General features: G+C 45.7%; 1 protein-coding gene across 1 annotated transcript in view; it reads right to left on the reverse strand.

The window, feature by feature from the left end:
• The window catches only part of LOC144153020 (visual pigment-like receptor peropsin), a 452,246-nt gene that overhangs the window by 91,856 nt on the left and 336,862 nt on the right, over positions 1–23,528 (reverse strand). The window contains exons 3-4 of the mRNA XM_077684656.1: positions 20,322–20,449; positions 18,907–19,003 (exon numbers count right to left, since the gene is read on the reverse strand). Coding sequence (XP_077540782.1) covers positions 18,907–19,003; positions 20,322–20,449 — 225 coding nt within the window. The remainder of the gene's footprint in view (positions 1–18,906; positions 19,004–20,321; positions 20,450–23,528) is intronic.

Below are 23,528 nucleotides of genomic sequence, written 5' to 3' on the forward strand. Positions count from 1 at the left end.
TCCGTTTCTCATTTATAGTTTTCGGAAGCGGGCGGATTAGCCCTATATGCCCGATTCCTGGTGAATCCCCCCCGTGGGTGTGTGCCATGACATAAGAAACAACAGCAACAACAGCAGCAGCAGTAGCAGCGATGACGACGACGACGACGACGACAGCAGCAGCAGCAGCAACAACAACAATAACAGCGACGTCAACAACAACAACAACAACAGCAGCAGCAACGACGACGACGACGACGACGACAGCAGCAGCAGCAGCAGTAACACCACCACCACCACCACCACCACCACCACCAACAACAACAACAACAAAAACAACAACAACAACAACAAAAACAAAAACAACAACGACGGCGATGACGACGACGACGACGGCAACAACAACAACAACAACAACAACAACAACAACAACAACAACAACAACAACAACAACAACAACAACAACAACAACAACAACAACCACAGCAAAAGACCCTTTCTCGATTCCTGCGATGCGTCGCTCCCTCTTACCAGTGTCGTTTCTTCTGGAAGGAAACGGAAGCCAATCGAGACTGGGTACCTCTCAAACAATGAGCCTGTAAAAAAAGCTGTTAGATATAAATATTTAGGTATAGTGTCTTCTTCCGATTGCTCATGGAATGCACATGTAAGCGATGTGGTGGGGAAAGCTGGAAGAGCGCTGAATTTCATACAATGCAATTTAAAAACTTCAGAGCAAAACCTTAATTAAGAAGACGGCCTATTTGACACGTGTTAGACCTATACTAGATTATGCCTGTGTCGCGTGGGATCTCTCGCAAGTCACACTGAATGATGAAATAGAGCAAATTCAAAACCGGGCGGCTAGGTTCGTCTTGGGACGGTACAAGATATGGTTCCACTCAAATGAAAAACGACCTTGGGTGGGAGTTGCTTTCCTCGCGACGACGAAAATTGCGGTTAAAGTTCTTTTTTCAGATATTTCATAATAAAACAGGAATGAACGAAGGAAAATATTTCAAAGAACCTCATTACCGTTCCCATAGAACTGACCATATTTTCAAGATTAGAGGATTGCGTACCAGGACGGACCTACTCGCTAAATCATTTTTTCTTAGAACCATTAATGAGTGGAACAGATTCTCTGAAGCGCAAGTGTGCTGTAAAAATGAAGATTTAGGTGGGTGTTCATGACGGAAGGGCAGCCAAGGCCAAAGAGTGCCAAGATATAAAAATGAAGTTTTCTTTATCTCCATGCTGTAACCCCCCTGCTGTAGTGCCTTCGGTCAATGCGGGGTAATATCTGAATAAAGGAAGAATAAAGAGAGTACAGCTACGTAATCTATAAACGCAGCCAATCTCCCTCGCCTTCTAACTCCTCTCCATCCTGTGTTTTTCGCGCATACGCCTGACGTTGCGCCGAGGAGGTTTTTGCGTACACGGTACCAGTGGAATTTTTTTTCGCCAGCTATATACAACTTTGCCTTAAAAACCCAGATACAGTCAAACCAGTTTATAGCGAACTTCAATATGCGCCGTGATTAGTTCGATATATCAAATAGTTCGATATAGCCGAACCCGCCTATAACGAGCCTATTGTTACGAGTTCGCAATCCGCTGGAGCCCCCCGCCCCCTCCCCAACTCCGCCATCCGCATAGGCAGAAACGAACACAGTACAGTAGCCCTTACCATACCAAAATAATCCATTTATTGCAAGTATCAAAACTACTTTCCGCCTTAACTGCCCACGCTGCAAAAAAAAGTCGGTGACTTTTGTTTTCACTTTCGTTTTGGCGGCTTCAAGTAGCGTAGCATTCTCTACACGAAACATTGTTTGCACCAGTTTGTGTACGCGTCCTCAAAAATCTAAGAAATATTGGCGGAGCACATCGACTTCCGAAAGCGCTTCATTATAAGCGTCGGACGGATTTCACTCGCGACATCATCGGAAACGTGGGCGAGCTCTTCCCACCGTTCACCGATGCTGCTGTCTTGGTCCGGACTCGCTGACTGCGCGGGTTCCGTCGCGAGTCCCGCGCATTGGAAACAGTTACGGAAAGTATTAGGCGTCACGTCGCTCCATGCGAGGCGCAATGTCTCAGTCGCCGCTCTTGCTCCGTGGTCACGGCCAATCCACATCTCAATCGCCGCTCTGAGATCACGCATTTCGGCGGCCATTCTAGGCGCCCAGAGTTCGATATATCGGATGTGAACTTCGTTATAAGGAATATGTTTTCCATGTATTACCCGTAATTGAATTATTTTTGTTCGATATATAGCATAATTCGCTCTATCCGGGTTCGTTATAGCCGGGTTTGACTGTAGTCACAGTTAGAAGGCATACTCAGTCAGCAAGACATACAATTGTTTTTAGAACAGATCCAAGAATAGTATTCTCATGCCTCTAACAGCGCACGTCATGAGTGAGTAAGTGTTCGTTCCTTTTTGAAGGAAGTTAAATATTTTTCCACCATCCACTTTCACTGCGAAGAGGTTAAGTGCGCGCTTGCGTTAACCGTCACGTAGCATTTTGATTCGAAGATGCTTCCGGTAACTATATTCAGCTGCTTCAAATTTGATCCTTATAGTTTAAATCCTATTTTAATGAACAAGCTACTACTAAAATACAAAGTTTCTACTTTGCTGCCTGCCTAGCATCAAAAAATGCATTTTTTTTTGCTAGGCATAACCATCTCCCTGTGTAGATGGCTATGCTTCACTGCGCGACACACAATGTGGGAAAGCCAGCTTACACCGATCTTTTACACCGATCTTTTTAGCTTTGTGCATTGCTGGAAAGACCCTTTTCGGGGAAAATACAAGTCCTCTTCTATCAAAATATAGAGGTCCCAGGACCTTTTTTTAATTTTGTTTAATTTTATTATTTTTATTTTTATTTTGTATTTTTTATTAATGTTTTTTTTATACGCTGAACACAGGCCTGTGAGTAGCGAACCAAGTCCCAGAGTTTTATTCCACACGGGCGCGAGAACTGCGGGGATTAGATACATACAGCGGCCACCGTGGCCGGGATCAAACCCGCGTCCTTTGGCTCTGCTGTCTACCTACACCTATACTAAGTGACTTGATAATTGCGCTGTCTTTTGTCGACAACATCTGTATACAGAACGGCTAAGTGAGACGACAATAATTATGATATTGCGCTGTATTGAAAGCATTCTTCAGCCTTATAAATTGGACGGCGTTGCCACTCAGCAACATGGTGTTGAGATCCTTCACTTTACGCAGAAAAAGCTTGACAGATACACTTACAGACTGCTTACGTGTAGGTATGCCAAAGCCGTGCAGTGGCGCCAGGGCACCACTGCGCTCCCTTAGTGTGCAGTTCCACGTTCGGCGCTCGCGTTCTACTACCCGAACCTCGAGCAGAAATCCGCGTATGCGATAGCGGAGCCACGGCGCTGAGACCCCTCCGCGCTCCTCCACTGCGCAGTTCCTGACGCTGAAGCCACGTGACTTTTGGTACCATTCCTGTTGACGCCGACGACCACGGCGGTCACATTTAGCACCAACTTTTCGCATTTAATAAGACATTTAAGGATTTCGCCTTAACAAGGTAACTCGAACTGAAATACTGGCTCCCTCAAAACATGATGATACGGTGTTTTGAAGCTGGAACAATATTATTTCCGCGATCACAGTTTCTGTTCCAGCAACGTATCAATAGGATCGAGACATTTCCAAATGAATTCAGAAATACAGGTCAAGGAATTTAAGGAGGAGTGTGTACTTAGCAACATCGTTGATGATGCGGGGCTGGATTCACAAAGCAGTTAGATAGCAAGTATGCTGCATGCACAGGCAGCATTTTTGATAAGATGTTGCAAAATGATTTGTGAATCGTGGGATACAAAAATTGGAAAAGCTCGGAAAGTCCCACCACCGCGTCACTCAAAAGTTGCTTCATGTTTGAATATAAACACGCTCTACAATCGGCTATAAAAGCTGGACTGCGAGAAAGTGTCCAAAATAAGCCAATGTCGGCGGAGTTATCACTAATGTGCATGCGGGTTACGGCCCTGCACAAAGTCATATCGTTAACTATACCTCTAAATACACGAGCCTACAGACAGGATGTGTGTGCTAGTTGAATAGCGTTAACGGTTTTGGGAGAATGCGTAATTACTCGCCATAATAACGCCAGACAACTCCACTGTGAAGTTGGCCATAGCGCATGCAGGGCATACCGATCTATGAAACTGCTTGACGTATGACCCGCCGAAAACACATAAGAAAGTTAGGTAACACATGAATGTAAATAACCACAAAATAATAAAATCCCAGATTGTTAACATGCAAGAGTGATAGGAATGTATGCTCAAACGTCGGCGAACATTTCGACGCCAATTCGACTAAGTCGTTTCGAGATGATGCGTATTGTTTTTTATCCCTTGCCTACACTGATTTAAATGTAATACGTATAGTTCTGGGTCTTCCGAGGGCATCGCATTCACAGGCGGGTGGGGGGGATAATAGTGGAAACCTTTGGGCATGCACATTACGCAAAGTTGTTTTTTCTTTTTTAATTCTTCTCTTCACTTCCACCATTCGAACATCTAGAACCTTTCTTGCACTAGCGCCCCGTCACTCCACTTCTACGGGATGCAATGAGTAAACGGCTTTCTTCACGCACACGTGACACTACTGCACCGCCTATAGACGCAAGGGAAGAAGGAAAATATCGCAGTCCTGCAGGGAAAAGGAGAACCAAGGGCTATACTCCTACACGTCTTCTATCATAACACGGGTTCGCGATATAGCTACCGCCGTGTTGGGCTGTCTTCACGGCGCATAGAAAGAAGCGGCTAAAAAGGCTCCCACAGCTCCCACCTGCTCCGTTGTTACCGTAGTATGGGCTTCCCAACAGCTCTTCGCGAAGGCCCTTTTCACAGGGCTTGTTTCCTTCTTAGCGTTGTTTTTTCACCTCACTTCGCCTTTAATGCTCTCGAAATCCCGAGAAGGGATTTACCCCCAGAATATAGTTTTGAAGACTGCTACAGCAGAGTTTGGGCGCGATGCTGTTAAAACTTGCTCGGGCGACTGAGATGTTTTACGCCCGTTTTTAGCCACGTCTTGCGCGAAAAACCAGAAATATTTTCTCTACGGCCGCATCTACTTTCATTTTAAGTGCGAATGCACTTTATAAGCGACCCCAAACCATCCACCGCCGGCGTCGGCGGCGGCGGCGGCGGCGTCCGCAGTGCTCTTTAAAGAAGAAACAGCATCCGGCGCCAGGTTTCGATCCGAGGACTTTGCGGGCCGCAGCCCGACGCTCTACCGAATAAGCCACGGACGCGACGCTGATATTGTCAGTAACGCGCCTTATATCTTTAACGCATTCAAACTACGTCGTCAGCGGCGTGCGTTGGCGACTCAGCGGCGTTATAGCGGCTTGATAACTGCGTGGTGTACACGTGATACTACAAACCCGATGGAAGAGATGGAAGAGAAGGCGGCGAGGCGGTGGCCTGCGGGTGCCGAGTGCAAGCGCCGCAAGCGGGCCGACAACCGTGCATTCGCACTTTCACATTCTCCCCCTCGGGGAAATGCGGGGGAATTTTATTGATACACGATAGCATTCCGTCAAAGCGTCTCCATAGTATTGACCAAAAAGAAAGCAGTCGCCCTCCAATCGATCACGTGCTTGCCACACATTCGATTCGTTTGGGTGTCGAGGCACTATTGCTGAAATTAAAACCTAATTTGAGTTTTGTTTTGACCCGCAGCTGTGGCTCAGTGGTCTAGACGTTGTGCTACTGTGCCCAAAGACACGGGTTCGACCCCGGCCACGGCAGCCATTTTTCTGATAGAGGCAAAAAACGACAACGCCAGATTTCAGCTCGCGTTGAGATTACAGGTGGCTAAAGTCAACCCTGGAGCCCTCCCCTACGGCGGGCCTCATAGGCTAGGTGTGCCTTCGGAACGTGAGCACCCATGATTTCAGTTTGCGTCTTGAGGAATCTAAATGTCAAGTTGTCAAATGTCAATGTCAAATGTAAAACTGCATTCGTTCTAGAGAGAGAGAGAGAAAAGGACTTTATTTACAGTAGCCCTGCTCCTGGGGGATCACCGCACAGGGTTCCGCCCTGGTCGTGAAGGCAAGAGCTGGAGCACTATCTAGCCCCCGGAGCGTGACCGGGCGGGGCACGAGGGACGTTCTAGAATACGCTGAGTGCAATACGGCAGGATTGTGAAAAAAAATTACAGCTCACTGTTTAGGCTTCACAAAAAACGCCTAACCACTCCTTCTGATGTAGTGACTGCGAAACCATTATCGCCGAATTGCGGAACGTTTTCTCTCATTGTCCTCATCATCGTTTTCTGTTTTCGTCTTTTTCGTCTTTCCGTTAGTATCACTGAAAGCCTTGGCACGTCGCCGTTGTTAGGCTTATACCTGGGGTTAACCTTATGATGCGGTAACACTGAGCCTTGCGACGTGCGCATCAACGGCACATTCATGGTGCGTCAAGCTGCGGGTACCGGTTGGCGACATAAGAGCTCAAAGGGTAATGTTAGGCCTAACATCAGGTCGGCACACAACCGCGTGCTCCCTGCTCTCGTGCCAACTACACGATTTAGTGGGCGCCGTATGATGGCGCTACTGACGTCAAACGGGAGCATACGGTTCGCCCCGCCATGCACAGAGGACATTTAAGCGGAACGTACTTTGCTGCTTACCTAGTTGTTACATCTTCAATTAGGCTGCCCAAATTGCTCATGTTGGACTAAATACATGCCGCTGACACATCTTTCCAAGCCGAGGGCCACAACGCAATCGCTAGGTTCACTTTTAGTCACCCAAAGCCATATGGAGCCGTAGTTGCGTTGGGGATGCCTGCTCGATTTTTAATCACGAGGCCTTGGAATAAATTCATATCCGTGGCAAAATTACCAATTTTTTAAAAATCAATAACTGTTCTTGCATTGTCCTTGTGCTGTCAGTCATTTTTTTGTGCCATTTTTTCTTACGTCGACACCGGATTTGCGACCTAAAAAGATAGCCCAATAAAAAAAATGATTAAGTGCGAAAACCAAACTTTTTGTTGGAAGCAAAAAAGAAAAAAAAAAATTAAATCTGCCTTCTGTTTCTTGCATTAAGTTTGATTCCGAGTGCCTATGCATGTAGAATGCACTTAAAAGGTTGCAGCTCGGTAAGTAATAATCACAATTTTTGGCGCGTTAATAAAAATATAACATCGGCGCGTCCCACCCTTAAATTCGAAATGGGGTTCACAGGACCTGAAATGGTTTTAGTCAAAAATATTTTTTGCTTACAGTCAGTCATGTAAGCCGCGGGGCTTATTTCTAATGAATGTGAATAGATCCTCCATTTAGCTGCCGTGAAATGACCCGAGTGTCTCCTGTCCTTTGACGTTTTCGCCCGGGGCCGCTGCTCCTGCATTCTGCCTCTAAATCGGAACTGTGAGGCGCCCAGTAACGTTGCTCGGTGTCCTTTTGTGCTGGTTTATGCACTGCGTAGCCTGAGGGCCATTCCTGAAGGCAAACCGGTGCATAGATGAATACATGGGCAGAGCAACGGAAGCGACAGAATGTAGGCGGCAAGAGAAACAGACGCGCGTGTGAGGAAATCTATGCAGCAGCGCGCACAGCTGGAGATTATAGGTATTATAGGTGATAGGGGTATGGTTGATAAACTGATTTGTCTTAGCGCGAATGCATATTTGCGAATGCTTACCGCGAATGCATAAGATCACTTTAATACCGCCATGTTGGGGTTCCGAACGCAAATTTTCTTCAACAAGGGAGGGAAAATACGTTTAAAGAATTACTACTAATAATCATGGCTGATAAGCTGTTCCGTTCGATTATTGTTGATAGGAAGAATGAGTGTTTGAAATATTCGGTGAGGAATGAGTATTCTTGCAGTATTTGAGGGTGCTGTTTACGGGGGAGTCTTGATTGTTTGACAGCAATGTATTTGGAGGCGTCGATGTTGGTTCACTTATAGCGTAACAGGTACATGCATCGTACGCGTACTAGTCCTGCTCGTTTTTGCAGCGTTAGCATATCTGCTTTCTTAAGCATTTCGGTGGGTGAGTCCGTCTGTCTAAACTTATTAAAAATGAATCGCAAGGCTTTTCTTTGAATGCCTTCTACTTTCGCAAAATGTTTTTTGTGTACGGGAACCAAACAATGTTCGCATATTCCAGAATAAATCTTACCGTCGTGTTGTAGGCTAACAGTTTAATTTCAGAAGGTGCTAGCCGGAGGCATCGTCTCAGAAAAAAATAGTCGTTTCAACGCATTTGATGTAACGTCAGAAACGTGGTCATCCCATCGGAGATCGCTTGTAAAAGTGAGCCCAATAACGAGTTGATCTAGGAAGTGGGATGCTATTAAAGGTATATGAGAACTCTGAACATTCTCTTTTTTTACTATCATTAATGCTGATTTTTTTTTACATTCAGTAACATTTGCCAATCGGAACACCATTTTAATACTATTTCTAGGGCTTTGCTAAAGGCAAGATGATCTTCCGGAGAGTTTATTGCACGATTATTTACACAATCATCCGCGAACAGTCTGAAGTTGACGGTAATCTGAGAGGGCAAGTCATTGATAAATATTAGGAATAAGGTCAGAGCAAGAAGTAGGCGAAAAGGCCCATTTCGGCAGGCGCAGGCGAGCGACCAGAATGTCACGGTGCAAACCAAGGCGGGGCACATAGCTTCGTATCTGCGGCGGCGAAGGTTAGTGTGGTGGCACCTGATGGACGCAATGATTACGGCCACAGTTCATTCCGGTGCTGCGCAGTGAAATCCCAATCGCGGCAGCCTTGCAGCTTCTTCTCCCGTAACAGGTGCCGCCAGTTTAACCTTGGCCAAGCGCTTGTGACGTTATGTGGCCGGTCTGGAAGTGTCCCCCCTTCCCCTCCCTCCCCTCCTGTCTTGTCTGTGCACCGTGAATAGAGTCGAGAGATTTTTTAATGGGAAATTTTGTAATCGATTGCAAACAAAGCGAATGAAAAGGATCTTTACTCCTTTAAGGAAGTAACTGCAGCGCTACAAAATAACAGCGAAATGTAATCGATTACAAGTATTACATTAGTTGCAACGCGTTACGTACAAGTCTGAGTAGCAATACGGTTCTCCCTGTGCTATGTATGTGAGCAAGGACAGGTGGTAGGGTCTACGTAGCCAAATGTTATAGTCCAGTGTTATCATCATGTAGGAGCCCACCGCTCTTAGGTGGTGATATAGAGTGTCAGTAGGCAAGGATGCGATCACAGAAGGTTATGAGTGGTGGTCGGCATCACTGGAGTCAGTCTTTGATCCAATCTGCCTGGTGTCACGATACGTATCCGACTTCACTAATAATACTCTCAACTAACAAGAACTGGGGTTAAAATTGGCCCTCCTTTCTAAATGGGTAGCATTCTAAATACCGTAATTGGTCTTTCTGAGCGTGTAGGTCAAAACGCCGAGCCTTACTTATAATGTAAAACTTGATGCTCACTAAAACAGCTTCGCAGCGGAAGTTACACATGCGCTTACAATCTAGTTGAAAGGCACGCATATTTAAAATAATTTTCTCTCAGTATGCTCTAGCGAAAAAGCAACCGTAATTTAGAAACATTGCTACCGAAACTAGCCTGCGCACTCGGTCCATTACCCACCAAGGTTGTGTGTAGTAGCTAAGGCGTTATGCTGAAATGCAGGTGCTCGCCGACTAAAAACGAAGCAACGCCGGACGTTGATTCACGTGAGCGAAAGGGGAAAAAATGAAGGAAACTCGCATTAACGCGTAAGACTTGAAGGTAGCGAAGATGTACGCAATGTTCGCTGCCATCACGGTGGTTTAGGTCCCCGATTTCAGCCGATTTGCTTGTTCTTCGCTGCCGCACCGACTTTTACTCTATCTTTGGTGCTACAAGTGTGAGCTTCCTTCATTTATTATTTTTTTTGAAGTGATAATAAGTGGACATCACCTTGGAGGGGGCGTACGCTATGACGTCTTTCTCGTTCCAAGCAAGCGTTGCCACGATTACGGCGAAGGCTGGAGTTTTTTTTTTTTTTTGGAGGGGGGGGGGGGCAATTCTAGCCAGTCTCCCCATGTGGGTATGCTTGGCTTGACAAACGTGCGCCGGGGACGCTAGGAGGTCGCCGCGAGGCACGCACACCTGAGCGCTCGGCATTTTCTTGTTATTTTAAGTGCCCGGCGGTCGCAGCGAATCGCGCGCTCACGTGCGCTCGGCAATTTTCTTGGTATTTTTAACTGCGGACACCAAACTCTGTTTCGGTCTGCAGTCACCGTGGCAAAGGAGACGACAAGTCGAAACACCCCTCCTTGCACCCCTCGACTTTGTCGTTCCCTGCACCCTGTATCGCTCGCTCTGTCGACAGAGCGACGCGAAAATAAACAGGCCATTTGCGAAAATCTTGCCAACACGCCCCATCTATAGGTCACGCAATGATAAAATTAATAAAGAAATGCGCGAGATTTTAGCGCCCATTAAACACCAAAGAGGGTCTAAATTAGAGATTTTACCGCTAATAAGGTGTATAACGTAACGGTTTTCCGTGTATGAGGGGATTTACTACCTGGGCGCGAGCAGTTACAGAGAACTGCCACTTACCGGCACAGGTTTACCGTCACCATCAAGCTGCCTACCCTGCAGAAGTGCACACTCGCATCTTAATTACAGCGCATGCACTGCTATCGGCGCTTAAGGCTTGGTTAAGCCGATTAAAGCCACCTTCCTAGGCGTTGATTATTGCGTATTGTTGCTGAATGATGTTAAGGAGTAGGACAATGAGCTTTCACCGATGGGCGTAGAATATGGCTGCCGCATCTTGTCCCAAGCCTTGCCCTCCTCAAATATGTTCGGACAGGTTGCTGAGCTCGCAAAGCGTTTTCACACCTCAGCAATCCGGCTGAGCAAAGTAATGTAGGTTCTTGCGTAATTTATAAGGCGAAAACCTTAACAATTACGTGAAGGTAAGCTTGAATGACCCCGACGTCGACACGAATGGTCAAAAACCCTAAAAAGCCAGAAGCCAACCAAAGCAAGTTAGCCATGTGTAAGATATGTTTAATTATACGAATATTAAAATATTATTGTGTGATGAGCGATTAATGGTAAGCCGCGTCTAGAGTGCCGTCCGACGGTATTATAAGCACTCCACTTTATCGACGTCCACCGGAATTTGTAACAACATTGCTGCGTCTGGCAATACATCGCTCAAGATAACGTAAAGCTAGGCAGCATACCATAACATGACTTAACGAGCACAAAGAAATATTTTATGAATCAAAACTAACCTGAGCCATAAAAATTATAGTTAAATTTAAAGATGAAAAAAAAAGAAACAACCGAGGTAAAAGCGGGTCTCGAATCACCGTCCTGGGGATCAAGAAGCTAAGGGGGATCCACTGCACTATAATGACAGACGCTTGGCCCGGTGCTAGCCGAGTCTAAAAATTCGAATGTCGTCGGACAGCATTCTAGCCATGTCTTCAGCGATCAGCTGAAGTGCCGTCGGACGGTGCTCTAGACTGTGCGTTAATGGTAACGATCAGTAACGTAGATCAACATGGATCAAAGGGGAATAAGATAAATTAAAACTGATTAGTGAACGATAGTAGGGATCCCAAAGGCGGGAATATGGGGGATTAAGATTAAGTTGTATTCAGGCGAGTTAATATAGACCAAGGTGGATTAAGGACGGTAAAATAACGTGACTGCTGTATCGGCGGGTGGACGTGTTATTAAGAGGTGCCCATGGTACGCCAGGCTTTCGGCTTGAAAGCACGGAAACAGAATTAAGCGCCCTGAGAAATTTTGAGAATGTATTTTACCCATTTTATGCCTAAATACTTAGCGCATCCGTGAATTTTTGCACTATTGGATGCCAACTGCGCGCAGTAGATGGCGGCATCAATATCGTGTTTTCTTTTTGAAGCTGTGTGAGAGATATCTACAATAATTATAAAAGAAAATTGCTGTATTGTAATTGTATAATATAAAAGTAGAAGGTTCGAGCTATTTCATACGAAAGCGAAAAACGTTTAGCAACAATGTTTTTGTGAAATTTGCTCTTCACTAATTCGTCAGATTTCCCTACTTGTACTACGGTACTCCATAATACGGAAATCACAAATGGTTGGCTAAAACATTTTCATGCCTCTAAATCGTGGGGACGCCGGTACAGCTGAAGTCCAAACGGTATCCGTCAAGGTTAACAACGTAACAACATGGTAAAACTTCCATATCAAAAAGGCGTCTCATTCGGCTCGTCTCGCAGCATACTGGTGTAGGTTAGGTGCGTTAAATATAGAAAAAAAAAGTTTCGGCCACGTACATCATTCCGCAAACTAGAAAATGGGAGATGATTCATAGGTGTTGATTTAAGGTGTCACATGAGCTCTATGTAGAGGTAGTATAGGGTTGAAGCAAGCGTACGCCAAATCCCGTGCCCTATTTAAACGAAACATTCGGGTCGGGAAACTTGTTTTTAGAAAAAAAAAAAAAAAACGACGCTGAGACCGTTTTGAAATAAATAAAAACATCCGTTGAACAACGCGTGTGGGTTGCATAAGTATAAGCAACACACCGTGTGTTAAAAACGGGGCATTTTTTTTGCCCAGGGTAGCACATGCTCTTGAGAGCCGCAAACACCGGTGAACTGAAAGAACAGCGTTTCGCCCAAGCGCCAGAGAATTTTATTGCGTTTGGGCGCGTATACAGTAGTTCAAATAAACAAAAAATCTTGAATTTAAACACTCCGAGGAGAGGAATGGGTTTGTATTCTGTGTTAGATGCTCCGGGTCCATTGAAACCGAAAGCCGTTTCTGTACACACTTACGTGGTCAGATATAGATTTTAGCACGAAAATACAAAGCCAAAATAACGCCCAATCCCACGGGGCGTGCGGCTACATGCCCGTGCCAGGCGAAATCTGGAATTTCTCTAATGCATGCTGCCACAACGGACAACAAAATATACAGTCGTTCTCATTTTTTTTTCAGCCAGAGAGAAACCACACGGGTTGTTTCCTACGGAGGTCATTGATTTTCCTTTACATTTTACATTTAAAGATCTCTCTAGCGCCCGAAGAATACAAACCGAGGACGTTTATCCTCATTAAAGACCACCTGCTTGCTGCGCCGTTTCATATATGATCCCGTATACAAGCCTTCAGTAGAAAGAAGCCATATAACTTCATACATAATACATAGAGAAGAATCTACGCTCGATCGCCCGCCGCGATCGGCGAGATCGTAAAATTACTTCCATATAGTAGAGAGATATCCCCCGCTAGATTTAATGCTACTCGCTCGTAACCATCTCTGTAACGGGGGAATTAAGTGAGTGGCACATATTTTCATTTGCTTCGTAATTGGCTTGGCCCCAACGTTTTTATAGCCAGCAGGAAAACGCGTAAACGTCAACGATATAAGTATTTATTTACAAAGGTAGGAAGCGCTGTAACAATGCGGAAATGAAATTAATGGCATTTTCTTCTGTTTTCTGAGTTTTTTCGTAACGGGAGGTCTACGTGAACATTAATCGTCTCCGTCTGACGAGCAATGCCACTTTTAAAAAATATTTCCAACTTCCGTGCTACCCTATAAATACATATTTCAATCGCTTTATTATTGTTTTAGAGGAATAAATTGTCAGAACAGTTCGTAAACGTTTCATACGTACGACAGAGTATTTTCACCGTGGTCAACCCATAGTGGACCAAAGCACAGTTCCCAGTGCCGAAATGACCGTGCTGTACGCAGCCCGCGGTGCACGGCCTGCGGCACGCTGTGCGCCCGTGTGGCCTTCAGAGCGACCAAAAGTGTAGCGTGACTAGAGGGTCCGCACTCCGTAGAGCACCTACACAGCGGACACTGGTTTCAGCGCCGCTACTTCGATCGAAGACTGATTGTCTAGTCGCGTCAGTTTGAGCGGCTAAAGTCCGGACATGTAAACTTAAAGGGACACTGAAGTGATATGTAAACATTGCGGGATTACTAGCGCAAATTGTAGTCGTGAGTCCCCAGGCCATGTTTCGACCACTCTAGGCGCGTTTACGCGATTTTATTTAGTAGAAAAACTAATTCGAGAATGCTGTCCTCCTCTCTTTACGCTCGCCCATTTTCTGAGGCGTTTTCGTGTGACGTCAGGAGGGGATGAGCTGGCAATTGGCTGCGCCACGGCTGCGCTACTGCACGGCTTCCCGGCCGACAGAGTCAGTCGGCCCAGCGTTTCGTCCGCCGGCCGCCGGCAGGTCGTCGCAATCAAGGAGGTCAAAAAAAAAAATTGCTTGGTCGCAATTCGTTCGCTTAGTTGAAACGAAGCCAGGACACGTTTGTGAATGGAAGAATGTGCCTTTCTTTACTTGGTTTGTTTGTACACTGTATCTAGCTCCAAGTCAAGTTCGCTTCACACAAGTGCTGCACAAGCGCACATGCGACGCTTCGCTGACTGGTACGCCAGTAGGAAAATATAAGGCCTCTTGAAGGCGGGAGAAGAGTCAGCGAAGTCAATATAGGTACTAAGGAAATAAAATCAACTGATATTTTTACCGTACAGCGTAAAACTAGGGCGCGGGAAGCACTTTTTTGCGCTGGGCGAACAACCACAGCGGTCAGCAGCACGACTACGCATCTGCGAACGCTTTTCCGTCTACGAAATGCAATTGCTAGACGTGAGCTACTGTGGAAACTCGGGCGACGCTTACTGCACGATCGCAGTACAACAAATAGTCACCTAAGCTGCTTGAAATGCCAAAACTAAATAAAAGTGTAAACCGGTTGTACAATATATACCCTATATTAGCAAGGCTTTCGCGTCCCGCTCCGTGGCTCAGTAGTCTGGGGCGCTGGGTATGTCGCCGCAAATGTTTTACAAGTCACGAGTTCAAATCCCCGCGGGTACGTGCTTTTTTTTTTTTTTGTAAGTTAACTTTTTTGTTTTCCGCCGATGTTTTCTGTATTGAGTTCACCTTTTTTTGGGCCGCAACGTTCATGGCTACACGAACTAGTTCACAAAACGCGCGCAGGCTGGCACATGCATGGCGCGCTAGCGAGTTCTCGTTGGCGTGCTGTTGCCATAAGCAGCGACTGCTTGCAGGCAGTGGGCACAGGCCAGAATGAACAGACCCTTGGCCTCGTGCGAACACGCTTTTTACGATACAGGCATGAGGGAGGCAAGCTCCAATTATGGGGGAAAAGCGCATGACATTTGGGCGTCTACGGGTACGCGGAGGGCGTTCATGCACTGCGTAGGTTTCGGCTAGTGAATGCTACGATTCCAAGCCGTCCTAGGAGGCTTATCTTTATGCATTTTTACAGGTGACAACATGGCAGAAGCGCGGTACGATGATTACTGAGTCATTGAGAATGCCCATCCAACAACGCCACCGGTTGTGTTTTACAGAACCGAAACCGAAACCGAAACTTGTTTGGTTGCTCACTTTGGGCATCGTCCAATCACGGTGCCCGCTCCTCCTAACGTCACAGCTTTAGTTGGTGCGGCCGCCGCAAACCGCGCATGGTAGTTTTTCTTCTTTCGCGCTTTGTAAAATAATTACCGATTTGTCAATCGTAAAAACGATGAAAAGTGTGCTAATTTGAGCCAGTCTACACAGTGCAAGCAAAAACGGGAGCTTGACAAATTCACTACAGTGTCCCTTTAATGGGAATGGCTAGAACCGGAACCACGCGAGAGTTGAGAAATTATGAATGACCTTCATCCAAAATGAATGACCCGGAAGAAGATCGCACAACGAGGCCGACATTGATCCACACGTTGCATGACGATCCTGTTTAGGACTCACCATCTCACAAAACACGCGCGGTAGTTTAACTTGTCCCTGCCATTCTCCCTTGTGACCGCCCGAACAGGCATGGTGCATCTCTACGGGCGGGTGCAGCCCGAAATAATCCATTCCCATTTGACCCCTTCCCGTTTGAACCCATTCCCGAAACGCCCTTCCCGCTTGACCCGTCCCGTGTGCGCCCGTTCCCGAAATGACCTTCCCGTTTGGGCACTTCCTGTTTCAGCCCGTTCCCAAAACGCCCTTCCCGTTACAACCCGCTCCCAAAGCACCCTTCTCATTTGAACCCGCATCGTTCCAACCTATTTGAATTTCTGAAAATATGCGTTACCGTCTTCGATACTGTTCCCCAAAATGTGCTAACAAGCAACGGGTCATGCACTAAAAACTTGTATGCACCAAATTTCCCGGAATCGACCGATATTTCTGGCCGATAAAAGTTTCCGAATGCCTTAGGCCGATACTGCCCTCTTGACACAAAATTTGTAGCGGCGAAAGTGTACTAGAAAGATACCCATTATCTTGAGTAATGCACGCATTGGATTTCTCGGCAGTTGGTGTTCGTACTTGCGGCTGAAATTTGTTTATCAGCCGCGCTTATGCTCATTGTTTGGAGCGTAGCTTTGTCTTCGGGTTCGAGAGATCTATAGATCAAAGATGTCCATAGGAGAGACTCTAAAAAAGGCAAAAACATGTGCCGAAATCTGAGAATTGGCTACTAATGCCTTTCCTACGTGAGTAATGGGCAGATTTTTTTATTTATTTACCGATACTTTACGTCCTGGTCGGGCTAATGCAGGAGTGAACATAAAAACAAATCAGTATTGGTTGGCGTAGTTTAAAAACGCCCAACACAAATAAGTAAAAGACATAACTATGTAATAGACGCAAATCGGTCCGAACGCAGAGGGGTCCGAACAAGGATATGCATTCGTAATGTATCCCAATACGTGGGGAAAATTCTTCTAACGATACCGAGTTCACTGTTTGTTCAGTTAACTTATTCCAGTAAGAAATTGCACGAGGAAACAAAGAGAACTTTCGAATAGTAATTCAGCTGATTGGCTGCCTAATAGTCTTACTATGATGTCTTCTCGCTAAACGTCTGAAAGGCCCTTGGAGGTAGTATTCCCGCGACAATTTTAAGTTTCTGTAGTAACTAAATTTTGGCTAGAGACGACCCTGCGCTGCTTAAGATTCTGAAGGTTTGCCCTATTATGCAAATTGAGTACACTAGAGTGACGGGAATAAACAGAATCAATAAAACGGAAAGCTAAGTTTATAATTTTCGCCGCTTCTCTAGCTGCGATTTTTTATAGCCAGATGTGGCATATGTATCCAGATCTGTTTCTTTCGACATTGATGTACACTTGCGCTATTATAACGATTAAATATGTTAGTCTGCCAAATACGATTTCTTTCAAAGTGAGGTTGTTTTTGCGATTTTTTTATTTGTGCTTCCGCGGCGCCTTTCTGGGCTTTTTGATTTTATCATTTTTGGTAGCGGAGTATCAGATAGTTTTGATTTATTTGGTTCACTTTTAACATTTGTTGTCTTTTTGGGGGGATTTCAAATATTTCGTTCTGCAAATTATCTCCTTTTGCACTATTACAGGGAATAAATGCGCTAACACGCCAACTATTATCGTTTTTCACAAGCAGAGTGTTACGTGGCTGAGGAGTTGGGGCTGAGGAGGGGGGGGGGTGTAATTGGCAAAGAGTGCATTTAAAAACAAAAGGGTACTTCATTGTGCCAGTGGGTGTTTTGACGTTCATGACATGTTAACCAGCCTTCTGGACTCTTTATTATAATCTGGAAGGGGAGATAATCCGTAAAGGCGGTGAAAGTTGTGCCATTGCACGAAGTTTGTTCCCGCGAGAGCTTCGCTGAAATGCTGCCTAGCACAATGGCGCTCCAAATTCTACCTTAATTAAGCAGGGGGATGTGGCTGTCTGACAGGCCACAGCAAGGTGTGGCCACTATCTTATCCCCAATTAGGTTTTTTAGTAGATATTTCTAAACGCAAATGTAATAAAACTTAAGTGCCTGGTGTTTTGGGGGTGGATCTAAAGAAGCTAGAAGAGTCAATCGACCGAACAAGAGCAAATGGGGGCAGACGCAGGGTGACCCTCACGACCTAAATACATTTAGTTAAGTGTATTTAGGTATTTCGCTGTTTTCGTTTCCATAAGTGACGTGTTTGTTAATTTAAAAGATTTGTTTAATTTGTTAATTGTTAATTTGTTTGTTAGGCTTTCTTAATTTAAAGGATTAAAATATTTGTTAATTGGTATGACTTGAATTGTAACCAAATGTCGTCGTCTCTAGATTCAAAAAGTGAAGCCCAGGTTTGAAAAGTAGTCAAGGACTCTGGGTGTACTGAGCATGCAATCGCAGCGGCTGTGAACAAACGGAAATAAACGAAAAACAATATGAAAATTTTTTTATAACGTTTCATAAACTGGGTACGTTATTCCAGGAACGGGCTAAATAGAAAAATACGAAACGGGAAGGTTCTTTCGCCTCGGGTTGAAATGGGAAGGAACAAACGGGAAGGTTGAAATGGGAATGGGTTCAAACGGGAACGGGCCAAGTGGGAAAGGGCGAAACGGGAAGGTCGTTTTGCGCCGGGTTGAAACGGGAGGGAACAAGCGGGAAGGGTGAAATGGGAATGGGTTCAAACGGGAACCTCCCCTACGGGCGCCTGACATTCAAGACGCATGCCAATGTACGGTGCAAGATGCGCATTCGCCAACTTCCCGAGCTGGCTCAGCGCGTTCGAACTCGAAATACGGGAGGCTGCGCAGCCTTTTCTGACTCGATTAGTGGGAATCAAGCAGCGATGTGTTCGCCGCCACCCTACATAATCGTGCATGCATACCCACGAGCATGTTATAAGTGCACAGCATGACACGGGCCCATCCAATCGGCGACAAATGTGAGCACATCAATGGCCCATAGTTGTAACGGTCCAAGCCCTGTGGTCCAAACGCAGTTTTATCACGCGCTCCCAGCCCACTGCAATGAGACTGCGTACTAGTGGCTACTTAAGACCCATAGAACGTCTTTTCTCTTCTCACTAGCACTTGAGGCGATGATTGGTGGCTTACCTGGCCCAGCCTAGGAGGGGCATGACAGCCCAGAAAAAACCGTAGAACCAGACGACGCCAAGGAGTTGCACGTATCTCCTGTACGTAGGCTTACCACCTGCGCAGGAAAGAACGTTGGAAGGGGGAACAGTGCGCACGTTAGCTGGATCTGAACTCATGGGGCTCGTTAGCTGTACGTCCACCTAACCATCACGAGCAGGCCGAGTTCTTCATTCAATGTTCCGAGTTCTTAGATCGGGCAAAACAGGACGCCAGGCCGCACCATTTGTTGAAACTGTGTCACAGATTGTGGCTGGGAGATATCACCGACCAAATAAAAGAGAGGATAGACAGAACGTTACCAATGGCCGCTTAATAGGCTGTATTTAGCCCCTCGAAAGATCGTGAAAAGTAACAAACATTTTACAATATCCGACTTACTGACCCATGAAGTGTAGAGCTGCTAAGGTTTTATTCAATTCCACTTTCAACGTTCCGAAATTGAACATCGCGCACACCCACACCCTTAAAATTGTTTGTGTCCCGCTGGTCTTCAAGTGTTTTGTGCTTTTAAAGCAGGATTAAAAAACAAAATAACTTTGTTTTACAGACCTTCGATGTGCTCTTTTGGAATTATAAAGGATCCGTTACTCTAATGCACGTCAGTATTATAAATGCGACTTCGAGGTACCAGCTTCGACAAACAATGGCGACGATAATGATTATGATTATGTGCTAGTAGGCCAGAGTGTGCCGTGTTCGTCGTAAAAACACAATGCATTGCGGGAAAGCCAACTTTATAGCAATAGCTCCTTTATGTCACGTTGTACTGGTGCAGCGCAGCTAAAGAGAAAGGGGGACAGTATTGAGATAGGCGTTTCAAAGGGACACTAAATAAGTTAACATCGCGTACATGCATTACCAGATTGAAGTCCAGGATGGGTAGGTCGTGGTCTGATGTTTTTGGCCAAGTTCCAAACATTTTTTATGAGAGAAGTATGTCCGAATTTTGTTTCCCTTGCCCCATCCCCCCTCCGACTTGGTTACGTCGGCTGTGACGACACATTGCATGTTCGCAGTACTAAATTTAGCAGTTTGCTGGCATATTTATCTTGTAAAAAGTTTGCTTGATTAAGCAAAAATCGACATTAACCCCGAAATGCGTGAGCGAACATAATTCTGAAGGCTGACTTAGGGCGAAGACACCTTACAAACCAGGGTGACGTCTCAGAGTAGTTGGGACGGCTGCCGCGACCGGCGCATTGTGTTTTCTCTTCTATTGAGCATTTAAGGTCAACTGAGGCTCTATACTTGCGCGAAAATCTCAAATAATGAAGAACACGCGCTAAGCTGCACAATGCAGCCACAAACAGTTCTTCCACACTGTCACCTAAGGGCCCCTTCAAAATTTATGGGGTAACGTGGAAGCAACGTACGGAAGCCGATTCGGCAGGTGGCCAAGTATCGATCCAGAGCCAGTAGAGTGAGGGTGCCGATGTGAGCCGAGCCAAAGAAGAAGCCCGAGAAGGCGTACGCTTGACACCCAGTCGCTCCGAAGATCCATCTGAAACGAGATCACAGAGACACGTGTGTCGGCTCCCCGGAAACACCGGCGACAACGACTGCCCCAGAGGTACCATTTAGCTTGTGCAAAGAGGCATCTCACGTAGCGCCTATGAGCGACAGATTCATGCAACCACAGCACCAGTAGCAAAAGCACGACAGCGAGGAAACAAACATGGTACTTGGTATGCTAAGGATGTTTTGGCAAACCCGAGCATTTTTTTGCCGTCCAGTATTTGGCGGCACTCATTTTAAAGCTGATTTTCGCGCACGAGAAGACTAGCATTACCATAAACACTTCTGATATAGCAGTGTTTATAGGCTAACAGCTTTTTAAATCCCTAACATCGATGACAGGTTTCATGCATGTTTGGCATAAATGTATCCTTGCCCTGATGTGAAGCATAACCTAATAAATAACAAGGGTCCATGCTTAGAATTTTTGGACATGGGCTGTATCGCTCGGAAACTAAGGTGAAAGGTCTTACAAATGCCATGTTTTGCGCACACCAGTGTCTTCTCTCCGTTCCAATTAGCGCCCACTGTTATAGAACAAGTACACTTGGGTGTACTGTTGATTTGACTTGATTCATTGTAGGGTTTAACGCGCCGATGCAACGCAGTCCATGAGGCACGCCGTAGTGGAGGGCTCCTGATTAATTTTGACCGCCTGGGGATCTTTAACGTGCGCCGAAATCTCATACACAAGGGCGTTTTTGCTTTTCGCCTCCATCAGAAAAGCGGCCGCCGCGGCTTGGGTGCACCATCACTATCGCCTGAAAAGCTGAACATTTTGCTTTGGCACTTTCCCAGATTGCCCGCATATGAACATTAACCCTTACGGCGAAGAGGAAGAATTAGGAACGTGTCGTCTCTGCTTAGTTGTGTCGCCTCTAGGCAGCGTTGAAGCCGATAACCCATCCTAGCTTAGCGGGTTACAGAAACAGATATAGCTCTAGGTATCGTACGCGAAAACCGCGGCGTTGGTTGGCGAAACTTGGAACAAGCTGAGCAGAGGCTAGACCAGCTGCATTTTTTAAAAGAAAAATGACGAACACCTTGGCACGGGCGCCAATATTGAGCGATCTCTCATAAAAATGTTTACCGCAATTTAATAAACTTGCTATAGAGATTGCTCAAAAAAATCCTATAAACCTTTTTTTAACGTTTTGTGGAATATTTCTTTTGAGTTTCCATTACAAATTAGCTACCGCGTTTTAATTAAAACTCTATAGAGCCAAGTCAATAGACCTTATCGGCTCTAAATGTAGTTTCCTATGAGTTTCGTGCGGGGTTCAGAAAATTTTTAATACGCTTTCTATACAATTCTTACTGTGTATTGTCGTCACATGATGATGATGGTTGCATTTTAATGGCGCAAGGCCAGCTGGGGCAAAGAGCGCCAAAAACAGATGGTTAGCTACAACAGATTAAATGTGTATACTAAAATTGAATAGCAACAGAGGTAAAAACAAAGACAATGGAGATGGCTGGTGTAGAGGGCCAGGTTGTGATTATGCATGATATGATATGAGTTTCAGAAATTGAACTTCTGATAGATACTTAAAAACACGTTTGACTGTAAACATTGGTTCATCGCCTAAGAAGTACGATGGGTGGAGTGGGATTTGTTGTCTGTAGATTTCCGGAAAGTGTTTGCGTCGTGTGGTGTGAAGTGCCTTGCATGTGATTAGTATGTGAACTACGGATAGGCCTTCTCCACACCTGCTGCACACGGGTCTCTGAGACCCAGTGAGAAAGTGTGAATGTGTTACATAAGTGTGGCCTATCCGCAGCCTGGCTAAGGCTACTTCCGTGTGTCTGTCTTGTTTGTCTGTTATGTATCTACCTAGGTGTGGCTTTATAGTGTAGAGTTTGTTGTCTGTTTGTGAGTCCCATGTTTCCTGCCAAGATTTGCGCAAGGCTGTCCGTACCAGTGGCTTCAGGTCGAGGTAGGGAACACACGGTACATCTATGCTACTGCGGAGAGCAGCCACAGCGGCGCCCTGGTCAGCAATTTCGTTCCCCCGAATGCCACTGTGACCTGGAACCCAGCAAACAATTATTTTTAGTTTTGCGTGATCAGCAAATGTTAGAGCTTTAATTAGATGCTGGAGCACAATGTTTTTCGTAGGTCTGAAGCAATGCAAGGCTGTTACCACACTTAGAGAGTCTGTAAAGATAATGGAGTGTTCTGTTCTGGTTTGTGTAATGTGTTGTACTGCTAATAGGATACCATGCGCTTCTGCCGTAAAAATGCTGCTATTTCTGTGTAATGTCTTCGTACTGGTAAAGTTGGGGCCATATGCAGCACATGCGACGGCCGAAGAAGACTTTGAAGCATCGGTGTAGAAGGCGGTGTGCGGGTATTTGTGTTGTAACTGTAGGAAGTGCTGTAGTATAAGTTCTCTGGGCGCATTTCGTTTGTCGATGTGTTTGAAAGAAATATCACACGAAATTGCTGACCTCTCCCAAGGCGAAACGAGGTCAGAAATGGAAGACTTTATGCTCTCCTCAAATGAAATCCCTAGTTCCTCAGCGAGGGCTCTCACTCGTATAGAGAAAGGAACGGGTATCGACGGCCGTGCTGCAAACAATGGATCGGATGAAATGTTGTTTATGATAAAGCTACATGGGTGATTTTTTACAGAAGTCGCCTTAATAGCATACAGCAAGGAAGTGTAAGAACGCTGGTGTTCAAGGCTCCACCTATCACACTCTGCATACAGGCTTTCAATGGGACTCGTCCGGAACGCTCCAGATGCAAGACGGAGACCCAAGTGCAGGACTGGGTCCAACATTTTCAGAGCAGTTTTACAGGCGGACCCATAGACGACACTCCCGTAGTCCAACCGTGAGCCAATAAGGCTGCTAAAAATGCGGAGGAGTATTTGTTTGTCCGCTCCGTAGGAGCAATGCGAGAGGACCTTCAGGATATTCATGGTTTTCAGGCATTTCTGTTTCAGCTGTTTTATATGCGGAATGAATGTCAGTTTTTCATCAAGTACCACGCCTAAAAATTTGTGTTTCTTTTTGAGAGGGATTGAGACACCTTTAAGCTTAATATCAGGATCAGCATG

The sequence above is a fragment of the Haemaphysalis longicornis genome, unplaced genomic scaffold (genome assembly GCF_048455015.1).
Source record: "Haemaphysalis longicornis isolate Haplotype H1 unplaced genomic scaffold, Haemaphysalis longicornis Haplotype H1 scaffold_1, whole genome shotgun sequence".
NCBI classification, from domain to species: domain Eukaryota; kingdom Metazoa; phylum Arthropoda; class Arachnida; order Ixodida; family Ixodidae; genus Haemaphysalis; species Haemaphysalis longicornis.